Source organism: Tupaia chinensis, unplaced genomic scaffold, assembly GCF_000334495.1.
Source record: "Tupaia chinensis unplaced genomic scaffold, TupChi_1.0 Scaffold145208_1, whole genome shotgun sequence".
In the NCBI taxonomy this organism is placed as follows: domain Eukaryota; kingdom Metazoa; phylum Chordata; class Mammalia; order Scandentia; family Tupaiidae; genus Tupaia; species Tupaia belangeri.
The window spans coordinates 573,134-588,610 of record NW_006205068.1 but is presented as its reverse complement, the minus strand read 5'-3'; the positions used below and the strand labels follow the sequence as shown (position 1 = coordinate 588,610).

The following is a 15,477-nucleotide window of genomic DNA, read 5'->3' as shown; positions in this document are numbered from 1 at the left end:
TGGGTGTACGTTCATATTGTTTGTGCAAATCTGTTCTGGTTATAGAAGATACTGGATACTTTTCTTTGAATATAGTTAATGTTGAAGAGTATAAAAAAAAAAAAAGGCAGGCAGGCAGGCAAAACACCTAAAATTTTCTGATTGTAATCTCATATCCTTAATGAGTCCAAATTACTAGCCTTTTTGGAATTTTCAAACCCTAAAATGAAAGGAACGATCTGAAGGTAATAAATTGGAAAGGGTCAGATGAGTTTTTAAGGTGCTGATCTGAAAACATTTCATGATTTGCTTGTATCTGTCCACTACAAGCTTCTACTATGAGCAAGATCTCCTAAACATTTGAAGTTTTTGAGTTGCACCAATCCTTGACATTTTAAGAATTCTTATTTCTTAAACAAAAACATTTATCTAGCCTGAGTGATTTTTGTTCATTTTTGAACTACTTAGCTTAATTTGCCTCTGTTATTGTTGCTAGGATTTACAGCAATTTATAATTGCCTGTACTTTTAAATAGTTTTTAATAAAGGTTAAAATTATCACATAAGGGAACCAGCAGTTAGCGTAATGGCTATGTTGCTGGACTCCCAAGTAGTCGACCGTGGTTCGTGTCCCGGACCCGGTGGCTTAAAACTCACGCTGGGCGCGTGTGTGTGCGTGCCCAAGATCCCGAGAGGAGAATGGAGGAGAAGGGATTGCAGCGTGACCATCCCCCCTGGGGGGTGATTTCTCGCTTTCTGTCTCTATGTCTCTCTCTGTCTGTCTGGCGAGCGCACGTGCCCTACAGTGAAAATCTCTCAAAAAAAAAAAATTATCACATAAAACACATACAACTAACTGCACAGCCCAGAGAGAGGGTTCACTCACCAGCTGAAACTCGCTCCTCCGGCTGAATGCTTCCCTGATTCCAGAATCCCTCCAGAGAGCACTCAGAGCGGGGACATACAGCTGAAAGGTGGCAGGCTCCACAGGCAGCCCTGCTTTGTTCTCAAAGGCCATCAAGAACATCCCATGCTTCTCATTTTCAGAATACTGCCACGGAATGCCAAGCTTGTCTCGTGCATCAACAAGAACCCTTGAGCCCTAAGAAATAAAAAGAAATGAAAAAGTATTTAATTGTGCCCCAAAGACTATGTCATGACAGAGAACCTCAATAACGGCATCAAATATCATAAAGTAGAAAATTCATATGCTATCAAATTTGCCACCAGAATTTGGCCCTTGGTTTGTTTTGTCATGATATAAATATCTTAACTTGTAGGGACACAACTTTATCAAGACAGATTGCATACATACCGTAGAGATAGGTTTACCTTTTGTTATCACTCATCGGAAAAGCTACTGGAAAGGAAACAACTGAATGGCGGCAAGAAATGGCAACAAACTCAGCAAAATTTATTGAAAACTGAACCAATCAGTAAAAAGGCAATGTTTGAAAGACTACAACAGCAACTACAGGTTGAATAGTCCTAATCTATATGTCCAAAATCCAAAATGCTATAACATTTGAAACCTTTTGAGTGCTGACAAGACACAAGTGAACAATTCCATATCTGACCTCATGGGACGGGTTGTAGTCAAAAGGCTACGATGCAAATTATTGCATACAAGTACCTTTAGGCTATATGTATAAGGTACATATAAAATATAAATGAGTTTTGTTTTTGGACTTGGGTCCCATCCCCAAGATATCTGTGCAAATATCCACCACCACCACCACCCTGGAAAAAAAAAAAAAAAAAAAAAAAACCTTAAATCAGACACACTTCTGGTCCCAAGCATTTTCGATAAGGGATACTCAATCGGTACTACTATTATTACTATTTGTACTACTACTGTAATCATCACTGAAATCTGGCAACTCCTTAGTACCAGAAGGATACAACTGTAGTTGCAACTTATACAACACAGGCAGTCAGTAGTCATGAGACAGGAAAAAACTAAAATATGACACGAGAAATGTAGCCTGCCCATTGACACACAAGCTGGGAATCATGTTCTAGATTTAATACCACCATTGTTTGTGATGATAAAAAAAGTACTTCTCATTCTCTCACTTATTTCCTTACTGCTAAAAATAAAGTTAGTATTTTCTGCCCTTTTCTCACCACATGAACAGGGGCAAGTGGATGGAGAAACTGTCTAAACTAAAATAGAACTAGGGCATCCAGTCTGTGGAAAATACTACATCTCAACAAAAACTGCCTCACTGTGCAGTAAGTAGGTCTATTTCATTATCTGTAGATTAGTGTTTCAAAATTAGCATGACAGTGTCTCCGAAAGTTCCTGAGTTTTTCTGAAATGATGTACTGAAGATACTCATGTAGGATGAGTGCTGGGGTGAGTGCAGAGTACCAAAAGGCCCTAAAAAGGCAGTAAAGTGTGTATCTTTCCATCTGGAAAAGTCCTTCCCATCTCAGAGCAGCCTGAAAGGACTCAGAACAGACTGTCCTCTAGTACAAAGAACACCAGGACCACTGCTCCACACTTGGCACTTAATTTCCTTTTTTTCTTTGAATTAATAGCTATAATGTGATATAATTTACATACCATACAATCATACAATTGAATGTACAACTCAATGGTTTTAGTTGTCACTTATTTCAGAAAATTTCATTTCTTTCTCTTTTTTTTTGGAGAGGATTTTGCCATAGGGCACGTGTGCTCGCCAGAGAGAGACAGAGAGACAGAAAGTGAGAAATCACCCCCCCGGGGGGATGGTCACACCGCAATCCCTTCTCCTCCATTCTCCTCTTGGGATCTTGGGCACGCATGCACACGCACCCAGTGTGAGTTTTAAGCCACTGGGTCCGGGACGCAAACCGCGGTCGACTACATGGGAGTCCAGCGACATAACCATTACGCTAACTGCTGGTCCCTCTTTTTTTTTTTTTAAAGAGGTTTTTGCTATAGGGCACTTGCACTCGCCAGAAAGAGAAAGACAGAGAGACAGAAGCCAGAAATCACCCCCCGGGGGGATGGCCAAGCTGCAATCCCTTCTCCTCCATTCTCCTCTTGGGATCTTCGGCACACACACACATGTGCCCAGTGTGAGTTTAAGCCACCAGGTCCGTGACTCAAACCGCGGTCAACTACATGTGAGTTCAGTGACATAGCCATTATGCTAACTGCTGGTCCCCAGAAAGTTTCATTTCTAACACCTGGGCAGAATAGATGAATCAATTCTTGCCTTCTTCCTACCTCTGCTGCATCATCAGTTTGGTTCCTATAATTCCTGCTTTTGCTTCGAACCCCAGATTCAAATGTAAGGATGACCAAAAAGAGTAACTGCAACCTCTCCTTCCCATTCATCTCACCATAACTGTCTGATTAGAGATGTGACTCACAAGTGGGCTCATCTGGCTGCCATCAGTGAACATGACCAGTACTATTGATCAACAAGCTTTTGTTCAAGGCTTACTTAGGCAGAGCACCAAGCCAGACACAATGGGAAAAATGAACTGTTTCTGAAGCAGTGTGTGATCTCCAAAAACCCAGAATCTGGCAAAGGAGACAGACTTATAGATAAAAAAGTTGAACGTTCATTCTTGATTTAAAAAACTCAGCAAAGTAGAAATAGAGAACTTCCTCAACTTGATAAAGAACAACCAACAAAAACTGGACAGCTAACATCATAATTAATGATGGAAGACTGAATGTTCTCTCTTAAAGACCGAGAATAAGACAAAGATGTCCACTTTTACCCCTCTATTCAACATGGCCCTAGAAGTTCAAGACAGTATGAAATGGTTAAAAAAAAAAAAAAAGACCAGAGAGAAAACACACACACACACACACACACACACACACACACACACACAACTAAAACTATTTGCATATGAAATAATGGTATATATAGAAAATCCCAAGGAACCTACAAAACCCAAACCCAAACCAAACAAAAACCAAACCCACCCCCCTCACACACACACAATCCCCCCCCAGAATAAATAAATGAATTCAGCAAGGTTGCAGGATATAAAATCAACACACAAAGGTCAATTGTATTTATATATACTAGCTATGAATATACAGAAACTAAAATTAAAAGTGTGATACTATTAACAATCACTAAAGAAAACATAAATCTAACAAAAGATGTATATGGGACTTGTATATTAAAACTACATGTTGATGAAAGAAATCAAAGAAGAGCTGATAAATGGAGAGATAGACTATGTTCATGAATTGGAAGACTCAACATAGCAACACTATCAATTCTCCCTAAATTGATAAATAGGTTTAACACAATTTATATAAAATCCCAGCAAGATCTTTTGTGGCTATATATATGATTATTCTAAAATTTAAATGGAAAAACAGATTAGCTAAGTGAGTTTGAAAAAGGAAAGTTAAGTAGGAGGAATCACTCTGCCTGATTTCAAAACTTACATAGCTATAGTAATCAAGTTTAGTTTATGCAGGACTGATAAAGTGGAGACATTAGATTAATGAACATAATTGAGAACCCAGAGATAGCCCCAGATGGCTAACTAATTTTTTTTTTTTTTGGAGAGGTTTTTGCTATAGGGTGCGTGTGCTCGCCAGACAGACGGAGAGAGACAGAAAGATAGAAAGTGAGAAATCACCTCCCAGGGGGGATGGCCACGCCGCAATCCCTTCTCCTCCATTCTCCTCTCGGGATCCTGGGCACGCACGCACATGCGCCCGGCGTGAGTTTAAACCACTGGGTCTGGGACTCGAACCGTGGTCGACTACATGGGAGTCCAGCGACATAGCCATTACGCTAACTGCTGGTCCCGCTAACTAATTTTTGTAAAGGTGCCAAAGCAATTGGAGGAAGAATCACCTTTTCAACAAACGGTTTTTGAAGAATTAAACATCCATGAGCAAAGAAAACAAAACAAAACAGAAAGGTCTTTGACCTAAAACTCACAGCTTACACAAAATTAACTCACCATGTAAAACTGTAACATAAGAAATACCTTCAGAACCTTAGTGCAGGTTCTCAGACATAATTCCAAATGCATAGTTCACATAGAAAAATATCATTTAATGACTTGAATGAAACAAAAAACTTGTGCTCTGAAAGAGCCTCTTAAGAATTTAAAAAGACAAGGAATGGACTGGGAGAAAACATTCAGCAACCATATACCTGACAAAGGACTCATTTAGAAAATATAACAGACACTCAAAGCTTAATAGTTAAAGCAAATGATCCAGTTACGAAATGGGCAAAAGACATGAGATATTTTTACCAGTGAACAGATATGGATAATATCTGTTCAAGATCATTAGCCATTGGGGAAAAGCAGATCAAGAACTCAATGAGATATCATTCACCTATTAAAAGTACTAAAATAAAACAATGACAATATCAAGTCATGTTGAGGAAGCAGAGAAACTATTAGGTTGTCCGGAAAGTCATGACATATTTTTCTATACAAAAATGCGCCATGACTTTCCAGATGACCCAATAGATCTCTCATACACTGCTGGTGGGAATGTTCAATGTACAACCACTCAAAAGTATTCAGCAGTTCCTCAAAAAATGGAACATATAATTACCATGTAACTCGACCATCGCATTTCTAGGCATTTATCTCAGAGACATGAAAACTGATGTCCACACAAAAATCTGCATAGGAGTGTTCACAGGAGCTTTATTCACAATAGTCAAAAAACAGAAACAAACTGTGGTGCACTCATCCCATAGAGGACTACTCAGAAATAGAAAGGAAAGAAATACTGACCTATGGATGGATCTCAAGGATGGTATGCTAAATGGAAAAGAAGATTTCAAAAAGTCAAATACTATGTGATTTCATTTACATACCATTCTCAAAATAATAAAATCACAGGGATAGAAAACAGATTGGTAGTGGCCAGTGGCAAGTAATAGGAAAGAAAAGAGGTGACTAGAAAGAGATGGCATGAGGAACTTTGTGGTCTCAATTGTGGTGATGGTTACACAAATCTACACGGGTGATGAGAGGGCACAGAACCACATGCATGTTGTACCAAGGTCAATTTCTGGCTTTGATATTACACTATAATTATGTAATTCAAAACTTCCGGGGAAAACTGGGTTACACCTCTCTTTACCATCTTTGCAACTTCCTTTGAACCTATAATTATTTCAAAATAAAGAGTTTTTAAAACATTAACTAGCAATCACAGCAAAATACATTCCAACTATGTGGCAAGGAGAGGAAGGTTACTGGCAGCCAGAGAAAAAGAGATTAGGAGGAAAAGATGAGGCTTGGTAAAATTCTACCTGGAAATGGGTCTTGAACTGAACCTTTTAAAGTGTGGATTCATTTAAACAAGTGGCAACAATGGACCAGAACCAGTTCAGAGGGGAGATGTGATTTAAATAAATTCTGTGCTTTCCTAGCTCCTGTTCCTCCCTCTCTATGTTCCTGCCTATGGGTCCTCCTTCCCATCTTGCTACTTTTTTTTTTTTAAAGAATTATTTTAATTTCACTTTATTTATTTATTTATTTATTTAATTTGACCAAAGAGGAACAGGGCGGGTGGGGGGTTGGGGAGAGGGGAAGCCGCCTAGTCCAGGACTCGAACTGTGGTTTGCCATGTGGGAGTCCAGTGCCCTTAACCACCATGCCACCTTCTGGCCCCCCACCTTCCCACTTTCTTCGGCTTCACTACACCAAACTGCTGCCATACCTAAGACAAAGCCATAAAGGTTCAAGAACTCAAGGAAACAAAGATAATTCCTATTTCTCATGTTATACACAACAAAAATTATCTGAGCATGTGGAAGGTAGCACAGATTTTGTTATATAGAGGTCTCCAGCAAAGGGTCTCAGCATCTTTGTACAAATCAAAAAAATACTTCCTGTCATCCAGGCAGATGCAGCCCCAAGCCTGGCAAAAGGAGCTTGGACAGGATTTTAGCCTCCACCTGTCCTCCCTTGGCAGGTAACCAACCCCCCACTAACTGTTTGTGATGCCCTGCCCAGGGGACTCACGTACAGCAAACTGGGTCTGACTTGCAAGCTATCTTTTCAGGTACTAGTTTAGCTTCATATAACCCCAATGGAGTTTATATATATTTGTCAAAGGCAGGGGACCAAATGGACTTAGAAGCCTGAAGTCACTTATGAAGATTTCCAACACTGTACACACCTGACTCACCCAATTATTAAAGTGAACATATGCTTGGCTTAAGCACACACACACACACACACACACACACACACACAAAGCTGTAATCTGTAATCTGTACCCCACTGCACCATGTCACCTAAGTAATCTGTACCCATCATAAAGACGAGATCCTTCATTTATTTTTCAAAATTCAAGGAGGTTGGCAAAACAGCTTACGAAGTTCCTAACAGTTAAGTACAGCCCATTTTCTATGTCTTTCACTTAATTTGGAGGACAAGGCATCAAGAAGAAAGATATCTCTCTTTTGCTCTTTTCTTCCCGTTAAAAAACTGCTCACAATCAACTTTGTTCTGAAATACAAAACTGAGTTCTAGGGATGGTTTCTAGGTTGGGACATATGCTTATACTCTGAGTCCATTTTTCCTTTGAGTTTGCCATAAGGGCTTGCCGGAGACAGAGACAGTGGGAGACAGCAAGAGGGAGGATGACATGCCTTCATACCTTCTTCTCTAGTCTCCTCCTGGGATTTTGGGCATGCATGCACACGTGCCCAGCATGATTTTCAAGCTGGCAAGTTTGGGACTCAAACCATGGTTAGCTACAAGGGAGTCCAGTGCCTTAACCCCCACACTACCGGCTGCCCCCATCCCCCGTTTCCTTTTTAGAGAGAGATGTCAGCCCTCTCTAGAGCTTAAGGTCTTTGGAAACATTGCATTTACTTGTTTCTATAGAACAAATAGCTACACATTTCACTATCATTATATAGAGGTGCTAATGTTGCCAATGTAAAATAATAGGACAGGAGGAAAACTATAATTAAACATCTTGTCCCTATTCTTTTATGATAAAAAAACCAACTTCCTAGAACACAAAACCAAGAAAAATCCTAAAACTCATTTACACTTAAGAGGAAAAGAAAAATAATAAAGCAGAAGACAATTTACTTAAGTGTTTTTTAATGGTTATGAGGAAAGCTCTTCTTTTGGTAATGGTGTTACTGAAGAATTTTTTCAATGACCATGTATTTTATTCAGCAACCCAAATACACACAGTTAAAAGTCTCAAGCAGTTTGATGACTTCATCTCAATACAATGTAACACTTCAAACTATTCAAAAAACACACTTTCTAGACAATTTTTAAAACCTGCAATTTAAACCTCTAGTCAAAGAACAGATTCCCTGTCTGCTGGGGATGTAGATTTGGGGGACTTTCAGTTTTACTGGCTCAAAACCAAAAACTGCAAATCTTGTTATCCTGTTTCAAGATAGATTTTGTTAGTTTAGTCCTCAATCAAACAACATCTTTTTAGAGTAGTCATTCCTTACTAAAATATTCCCACAATAAATACTAAGGCTAAGATAGACATAAATGTTACTATTTAAATAGAATTAGTTTTTATGAAGAAACGATCACATTAAGAAAATTTTAAGGTTTTAAATGTCCATGCAGACAACAGCATGTGTACTTGGAGAGCTGTTTTTTAAAAACCTACAAGGCTGTTTGCCTTTGGCCAACATCCAAATAAAAGAAATGTTGCCAGAAATGTAAACAGGATACATTTCTTTAAGTTAAGAATCCAGCAAGCAAAAACAGAGAGCTCTTAGTTTCTCTCTAAAACTCCAGTGCAGGATACCTTCCAGTATAAAGGGCAGAGAAAATGTGACAAAGGAAAGCCCGCAGCAAGCATTCAGGCAGTAACCAACGCCTCCACTGTTCTACCACGGTTCTACCACCAGGGCCTGCTAGTCCAGCCCCCGTCCCTACCAAATTACTCACATCTGCTATTCGGAACACATGCATTGTTCTACTAGAACAGGCCTGTTATTTCTCAGGAATGTCACCTACATATTTCTATCAGCACCTACCAGGCTTGCCTCCTGCAAAGAAAAGTGCCAGGTAATGGGGGAAAAAATGCAGCGGCAAATGAGGCTCCTGCTGTGCAAGGGCCTTCACAATGATGGCAGCAACAGGACAGAGCACAAGCAGAGCAGAAGCAAGAGCCTGAGAGGCTGAGTCCAGAGACAAATGCCACAATCAGGGCAGGAGAGGTATCCAAGGACAGTCAGAAACTTCACCTTAGTAAGAGCTGGCAAGCTGGGACATTTGCCAATTGACTAAGAGAGGACATTCAGAGGCTTTGGAAAAGAACCAGGACAAGGTCAGAGCTCTGCCTGCAGTCCCCACAGGGGTGAGACAGACTGGATGGGAAAGAGCAGAGGCGGCAAATTCGGGTGCTCTCACCTGAGGAGCCCAGCAGGAGATGAGCAGTAAAGCCATGAGAACTGAATTCATCAAATCTGCAGAGCAGAGCATGCCAGCCCACTGGTGCAAGCCAGATACCTACCACCTATTTTCCCCAGTTAAGTCCAAGGGAGGGCTTGGGAGGGGGAAATTTAAGTAAGTTTTTGATACCTTTAATGGGCCAGTGGGATATCCAAGGTAAACTTTTCAGGAAATAGATGGCACTTAAGGAAAAATGCTGGGTTTAGGAAGCAAAACAAGAGAAGCAAACTATCATCATAAGCTTTTTTGGCTGCCTAGTAAAGGTCTCCCTGAAAGTCAAAAGAAAAAAGAAAAAGAAGAATTCAACCTCAGTCCTGATTCCTTCAGATCTCTTAGTAATGGAATGTGAAAACCCATGCTACACTAGGAACTTCAGAGCCAGAAGACTGGATTCTGAAATCACCATCAGGAGCCATATATAGACCAGTTTTTGTTTTCTCTAGTATTCCTCCAGGTATTAGGTTGTGAGCCTGGGAATCTTAAATATTTCACTAAATGATGAACACTGCTCTGAGGGGAAATGAAATTTTCCTGTTAAGTACAGAAAATACTAAAGAAATGAGAATAAATGAATATTAAATATTATTCCAAGGGGGAGAAAAAGCCTGCAGACATGAAGAAGTTTCAAATTCAAGAGAGCCTTGAATTTGATGGAGGAGTTAACATTAATTATTGTCTATATAAACAGAAACCCCGGGAAATAATGAGGCATTAAAATGAAGTGTAAGAGAAAAGAAAACAGCCAGGATAACAACACACTAGCTTCTCACTGTTCCCCTTTCCTCGCCTCTAAAACTAACTAGTGGAAAGTTCAAAGTTGATGTTAAGCCGACTGAAGACAGTTTAAAGAAGATAAAATTACTATTACAAAAAATAAACTCAATGGTAACATAAACAGCACTGAAACTGCACTTGGACATGGTAACGACTTACTATCAGCATTAGGCGGACTCACGCTAAACTGAAAAGACACTGCAGCATTTCAAATTAAGTGGCCAGTCTCAGGCATAAACAGAATCAGGAGAGAGCACCACTCAGCTCATTTACAAAAGCTCTTGGGAGCATCAACTCTAGTTCTTTGCCTCATGGAGGAGACATTGTTAAATCTTTTATTTTAATAGTTTTATTATTATTATTATTATCACAGAGCGCATGTGCTAGCCAGAGAGAAGAAAAGCGAGAAGCCCCTCCCCCCAGGGGGAGTGGCCACACCTCAACCCCTTCTCCTCTCCACCATCCTTTTCCTGGGATTTTGGACATGCATGTACACACACCTGGCATAATTTTTAAGCCGCCGGGTCTGGGACTCAAAGTGCAGAGTAGGCCATGTGGGATCCAGCACCATAACCACCACGCCAAATGCTGACTGTAATTATTAGATAAAAGTACCTAAAAGCTCTATTACCAATAAGTTGTCAGGAAAGTCATGATGTATTTTTCTATTTTTCTATGCAAAAAAGCATCATGACTTTCCCGACAAGTCAGTATTTTGGTGTTTCCTTCATTTTAGGACTGAGGCTACTATTTAACAAAATCCTATTCTTCAGGTATTTGTCTTCTGTATAGCCTGGATGAGTAACAGTTTAGATAGCTCAAAATGAAAACCTTTTATTTTTATTTATTATTATTCTTTTTTAAATCTTAATTTACATGCAGCACTTATAAAAGAACAGAGAGTGGGCCAGTAGTTGGTATGGAGGTCAAGGCACTAGAACCCACATAGCCAGCTTCATAGTTTGAGTCCTAGACCCAGCAGCTTGAGAATCATGCTGGGTATGTGTATGTGTGCCCAAAATCCTGAGGAGAGTGGAGGAGAAGAAACTGTGGTATAGCTATCCCCCGCAGCAGGTGATTTCTCACTTCCCCTTTCTCTCTTTCTCCTCTCTAGAAAGTGCTCACACTCTATAACGACGACAACAACAAAAAGCAGAGAGCTGGTCTCTGCACTTTTTAATATCTCTTTTGGCAATTTGTTAAAACATATTCTCTCTAATCCCACTCCTTTCTTTCAATAGAATGCTCATTACATATAGTGACTCCCAACACTCCACCTATAGCAGTACAGTTCAATAGTTGGCCTGGACTTCGGCTGAGCTGGATCTGGCAGTACACAGGCTTTGCTATCTATATTTTTGGGAAAAGCACTTCAGTACCCTCTGCAGATAATCAAGAGTAGGTGCTAGAGACCAACTGTGCCCTAGAGGCCTGTACCTCTCCTGTAGGCTGGCCACTAGAAGGAATAGGAGTGCCTAGGGCACTCTGGTTAGTAATCTCTGCAGGCCTAAGAAGAGGTTGAGAGACGTCCTATATTGGACAGAGGAGGCCCACACTTCCCGCAGCCTCCACCAGCTGGAATGCATGAGCAGCTTACGGCCAGGAGTGATATATCTCACGACACTCCTGCCCACCCATCAGCAAATGCTGGCTGCTCTAATTCATGATATTGCTATATGTAGGGCCCATCTGCAGAGCCTCTGCTCTGCAACACTGGAGCCCATATGAGAGGGTTCTGGTTCACTGCCCAGACCTGAGTGTGCTGGGCTAACCTACAGGTGTGCTCATGATCCTGGCTGGCCGCAGGGATAGGGGAAGGACTGTAGCATGAAGACCCGTAGAAGGTGGGTCTCCCTCTAATTTTCTCTCCTTCATGAAGGGAATAAAATAAACTTAAAAAATAAAAGGACAAAGGCCTTTTTCTGTCTGGTGGCAGTCATCAGGTAAGCTAAGATGGGTATGCACCCAAGTACATCAGGAATGATGAAGGAAGAAGCAATCTGATATGATAAGCTTTCTTGTGAGGGTCTACTGCTGGCAGTACCGCCAGTTCTCGGTGCTCCACAGGGGTCCCCACCCCACCTGGGTGGATAAAGCATGTAGACTGGGACACAAGACCTAGCAAGGTTATGTCATACATAAGAACTGTATGCTCTGTGGAACACAAATGCCTAGTTTTTAAGTGTGCAACCTACAGTAAGCCTGTCCATAATGGATTAAACAGCTCGAGTTTGCTTGAAGTCTCCAGTATTTTGAAGGGGAGCAAGTTGGACTTCACTGTGGGGCTCTAGGAGTCCTGAATTCTTACTAGGTTGGTGAAGAGTCCACATACAAATTCTTTGAGGTTATCCTCATTGATCCACTCTATAAAGCTATCAGAAGAAACTCAATAGATTACCAAACCAGTCCACAAGCACAGGGGGATGTGTGTGTTGACATGTGTAGGTTGCAAGAGCCGTGGCCTTGGAAAGGACCACAGGCTTCATTATGGTTGGTGGTTCTCAGTGTGCAGCTTGGAGAAGGCTCAATATTCTTTTCTTTTTTTTTTGGAGAAGTTTTCTCTCTAGGGTGCGTGCACTCGCCAGACAGACAGAGAGAGACATAGAAACGGAAAGCGAGAAATCACCCCCCGGGGGGATGGTCACACCACAATCCCTTCTTCATTCTCCTCTCGGGATCTTGGGCATGCACACACACGCGCCAGCATGAGTTTTAAGCCACCGGGTCCGGAACGTGAACCGCGGTCGACTATGTGGGAGTCTAGCGACATAGCGGTGTGCTCATGATCCTGGCTGGCCGCAGGGATAGGGGAAGGACTGTAGCATGAAGACCCGTAGAAGGTGGGTCTCCCTCTAATTTTCTCTCCTTCATGAAGGGAATAAAATAAACTTAAAAAATAAAAGGACAAAGGCCTTTTTCTGTCTGGTGGCAGTCATCAGGTAAGCTAAGATGGGTATGCACCCAAGTACATCAGGAATGATGAAGGAAGAAGCAATCTGATATGATAAGCTTTCTTGTGAGGGTCTACTGCTGGCAGTACCGCCAGTTCTCGGTGCTCCACAGGGGTCCCCACCCCACCTGGGTGGATAAAGCATGTAGACTGGGACACAAGACCTAGCAAGGTTATGTCATACATAAGAACTGTATGCTCTGTGGAACACAAATGCCTAGTTTTTAAGTGTGCAACCTACAGTAAGCCTGTCCATAATGGATTAAACAGCTCGAGTTTGCTTGAAGTCTCCAGTATTTTGAAGGGGAGCAAGTTGGACTTCACTGTGGGGCTCTAGGAGTCCTGAATTCTTACTAGGTTGGTGAAGAGTCCACATACAAATTCTTTGAGGTTATCCTCATTGATCCACTCTATAAAGCTATCAGAAGAAACTCAATAGATTACCAAACCAGTCCACAAGCACAGGGGGATGTGTGTGTTGACATGTGTAGGTTGCAAGAGCCGTGGCCTTGGAAAGGACCACAGGCTTCATTATGGTTGGTGGTTCTCAGTGTGCAGCTTGGAGAAGGCTCAATATTCTTTTCTTTTTTTTTTGGAGAAGTTTTCTCTCTAGGGTGCGTGCACTCGCCAGACAGACAGAGAGAGACATAGAAACGGAAAGCGAGAAATCACCCCCCGGGGGGATGGTCACACCACAATCCCTTCTTCATTCTCCTCTCGGGATCTTGGGCATGCACACACACGCGCCAGCATGAGTTTTAAGCCACCGGGTCCGGAACGTGAACCGCGGTCGACTATGTGGGAGTCTAGCGACATAGCCATTACGCTAACTGCTGGTTCCCAGAGAAGGCTCAATATTCTGACTTCACCATTACTACTTACACAAGTAATGTTTGTAAAGTTTATACCTAAGAAACAATTAGGCCAAAAAAAGAAAAGAGTGAGAATTTGAATTTGAATACTTTCTGTACTCTCATTGCTATCACTTTGGCCCAGCTACCTGGATTATTCCAGGTCTTCAAAGTCTACACTTGTCCCCTTTGGTCTATTCTGGAAATCAGCAGCCAAGTCAGCCTGGTAAGTCCAAGTTAGTTCATATCACCTCTTTGTTCAAAACCCTACAAACGCCCCCATCTCATTCAGAGCAGAAGTCCAGGTCTTTCCAAAGGCCCAGAAGGTCCATGTGGCCTGAACCTGCTACTTCGGACCTCATTTCCTTCTACTTATCTCCCTTGCCTGTTCCACATGGCCACCTTGTTTCTGCTTTGGGGCCTTTGCACTTCTGAGTCCTCTTTTGCCCCAGACATTCACCTGGCTCACTTCCTCAATCTCCTTTACAGTCTTTTCTCAAACATCAGCTTCTCAGCGCAGCCTTTCTCTGGCCGTCTTATCCAAACCTAGCAAGCTTCTTGTACCCCATGGCCATCCTCCCCATGCTCCTTCCTTGCTGATTTTCCTCCCTGGCACTTACCGCTAGTGAACATACTCCTCTTGTTTGGTATCCCCCAAGAAAAAGTAGAATATAAGCCCCATGAGGGCAAGTTTCTTTGTTTATTCACTCCAATGTTTCCCTAGGATCCAGAACAAAGTAGATGCTCTACTTGTGGTCAGAACAGATAAAGGATCTCAGCTCTTCATCTGAAATATAAGAGCAGTGGTCCTTTCTGTCTCACAGGTTGTTGTGAGAAACACCTAAAGTGATAGGTACTGAATATTTGGTTATTTGTGTTAATTAGGTTTGCCTTATATCAAAATTGATCAAATAATACACAAACTAAATATCACTTCAATTTACTTTTCATTGGAAATCTTACCACATGAGAACTTAGTGAATTAATAAATTAATAGTCTTCCATATTTTGTCTTGCATATTCTATTGGAACAGATTTAGTTACATAATGGGTTTGAAAATTTCTTTTAAAATTATTCCTTAGCCAAGCATGGTGGGGTGCATCTGTAGTCTTAACTACTTTGGAGGCTGAGGCAGAAGATTGCAGATAGAGGCTGGCTGAGGCAATACGAAGAGACCCTGTCTCTATATTAAAAAACAAAAAACTATCCCCTTGTCATTTGTTAAAGATTAAAAACCAAAACAAACTAACAAACAAAAAACAACCTGTTGATAAGGAAATTTCTACCCAAACGGAGATAGCTTAATTTATTGTTGTAGGCAAATTAAAATTACAAAGTGACTAAGAGTTTGCACAGTAGCAACAATTTTCATACATCTGAGTATTACATCTTTTCAAAGTATACAGATGCTTTTATGATTAATAAATTACAGATAATCCTTTAAAAGCATTACTGAATTCAGAGTGGCTTTCCAGGATTGTATCTTCTCCCAGTTGACAGATATTGCAAGTACAATTACGTTCTTGT

At 41.2% G+C, this 15,477-nt stretch overlaps 1 protein-coding gene across 1 annotated transcript in view; it reads right to left on the bottom strand.

Annotated features, from left to right (window-relative positions):
* GNA12 (G protein subunit alpha 12) overlaps nt 1-15,477 on the bottom strand; it is a gene marked incomplete at its 5' end in the record, with an annotated part of 98,742 nt that overhangs the window by 43,652 nt on the left and 39,613 nt on the right. Inside the window, 1 exon segment of the mRNA XM_006167838.3 lies at nt 865-1,080. Coding sequence (XP_006167900.2) covers nt 865-1,080 — 216 coding nt within the window.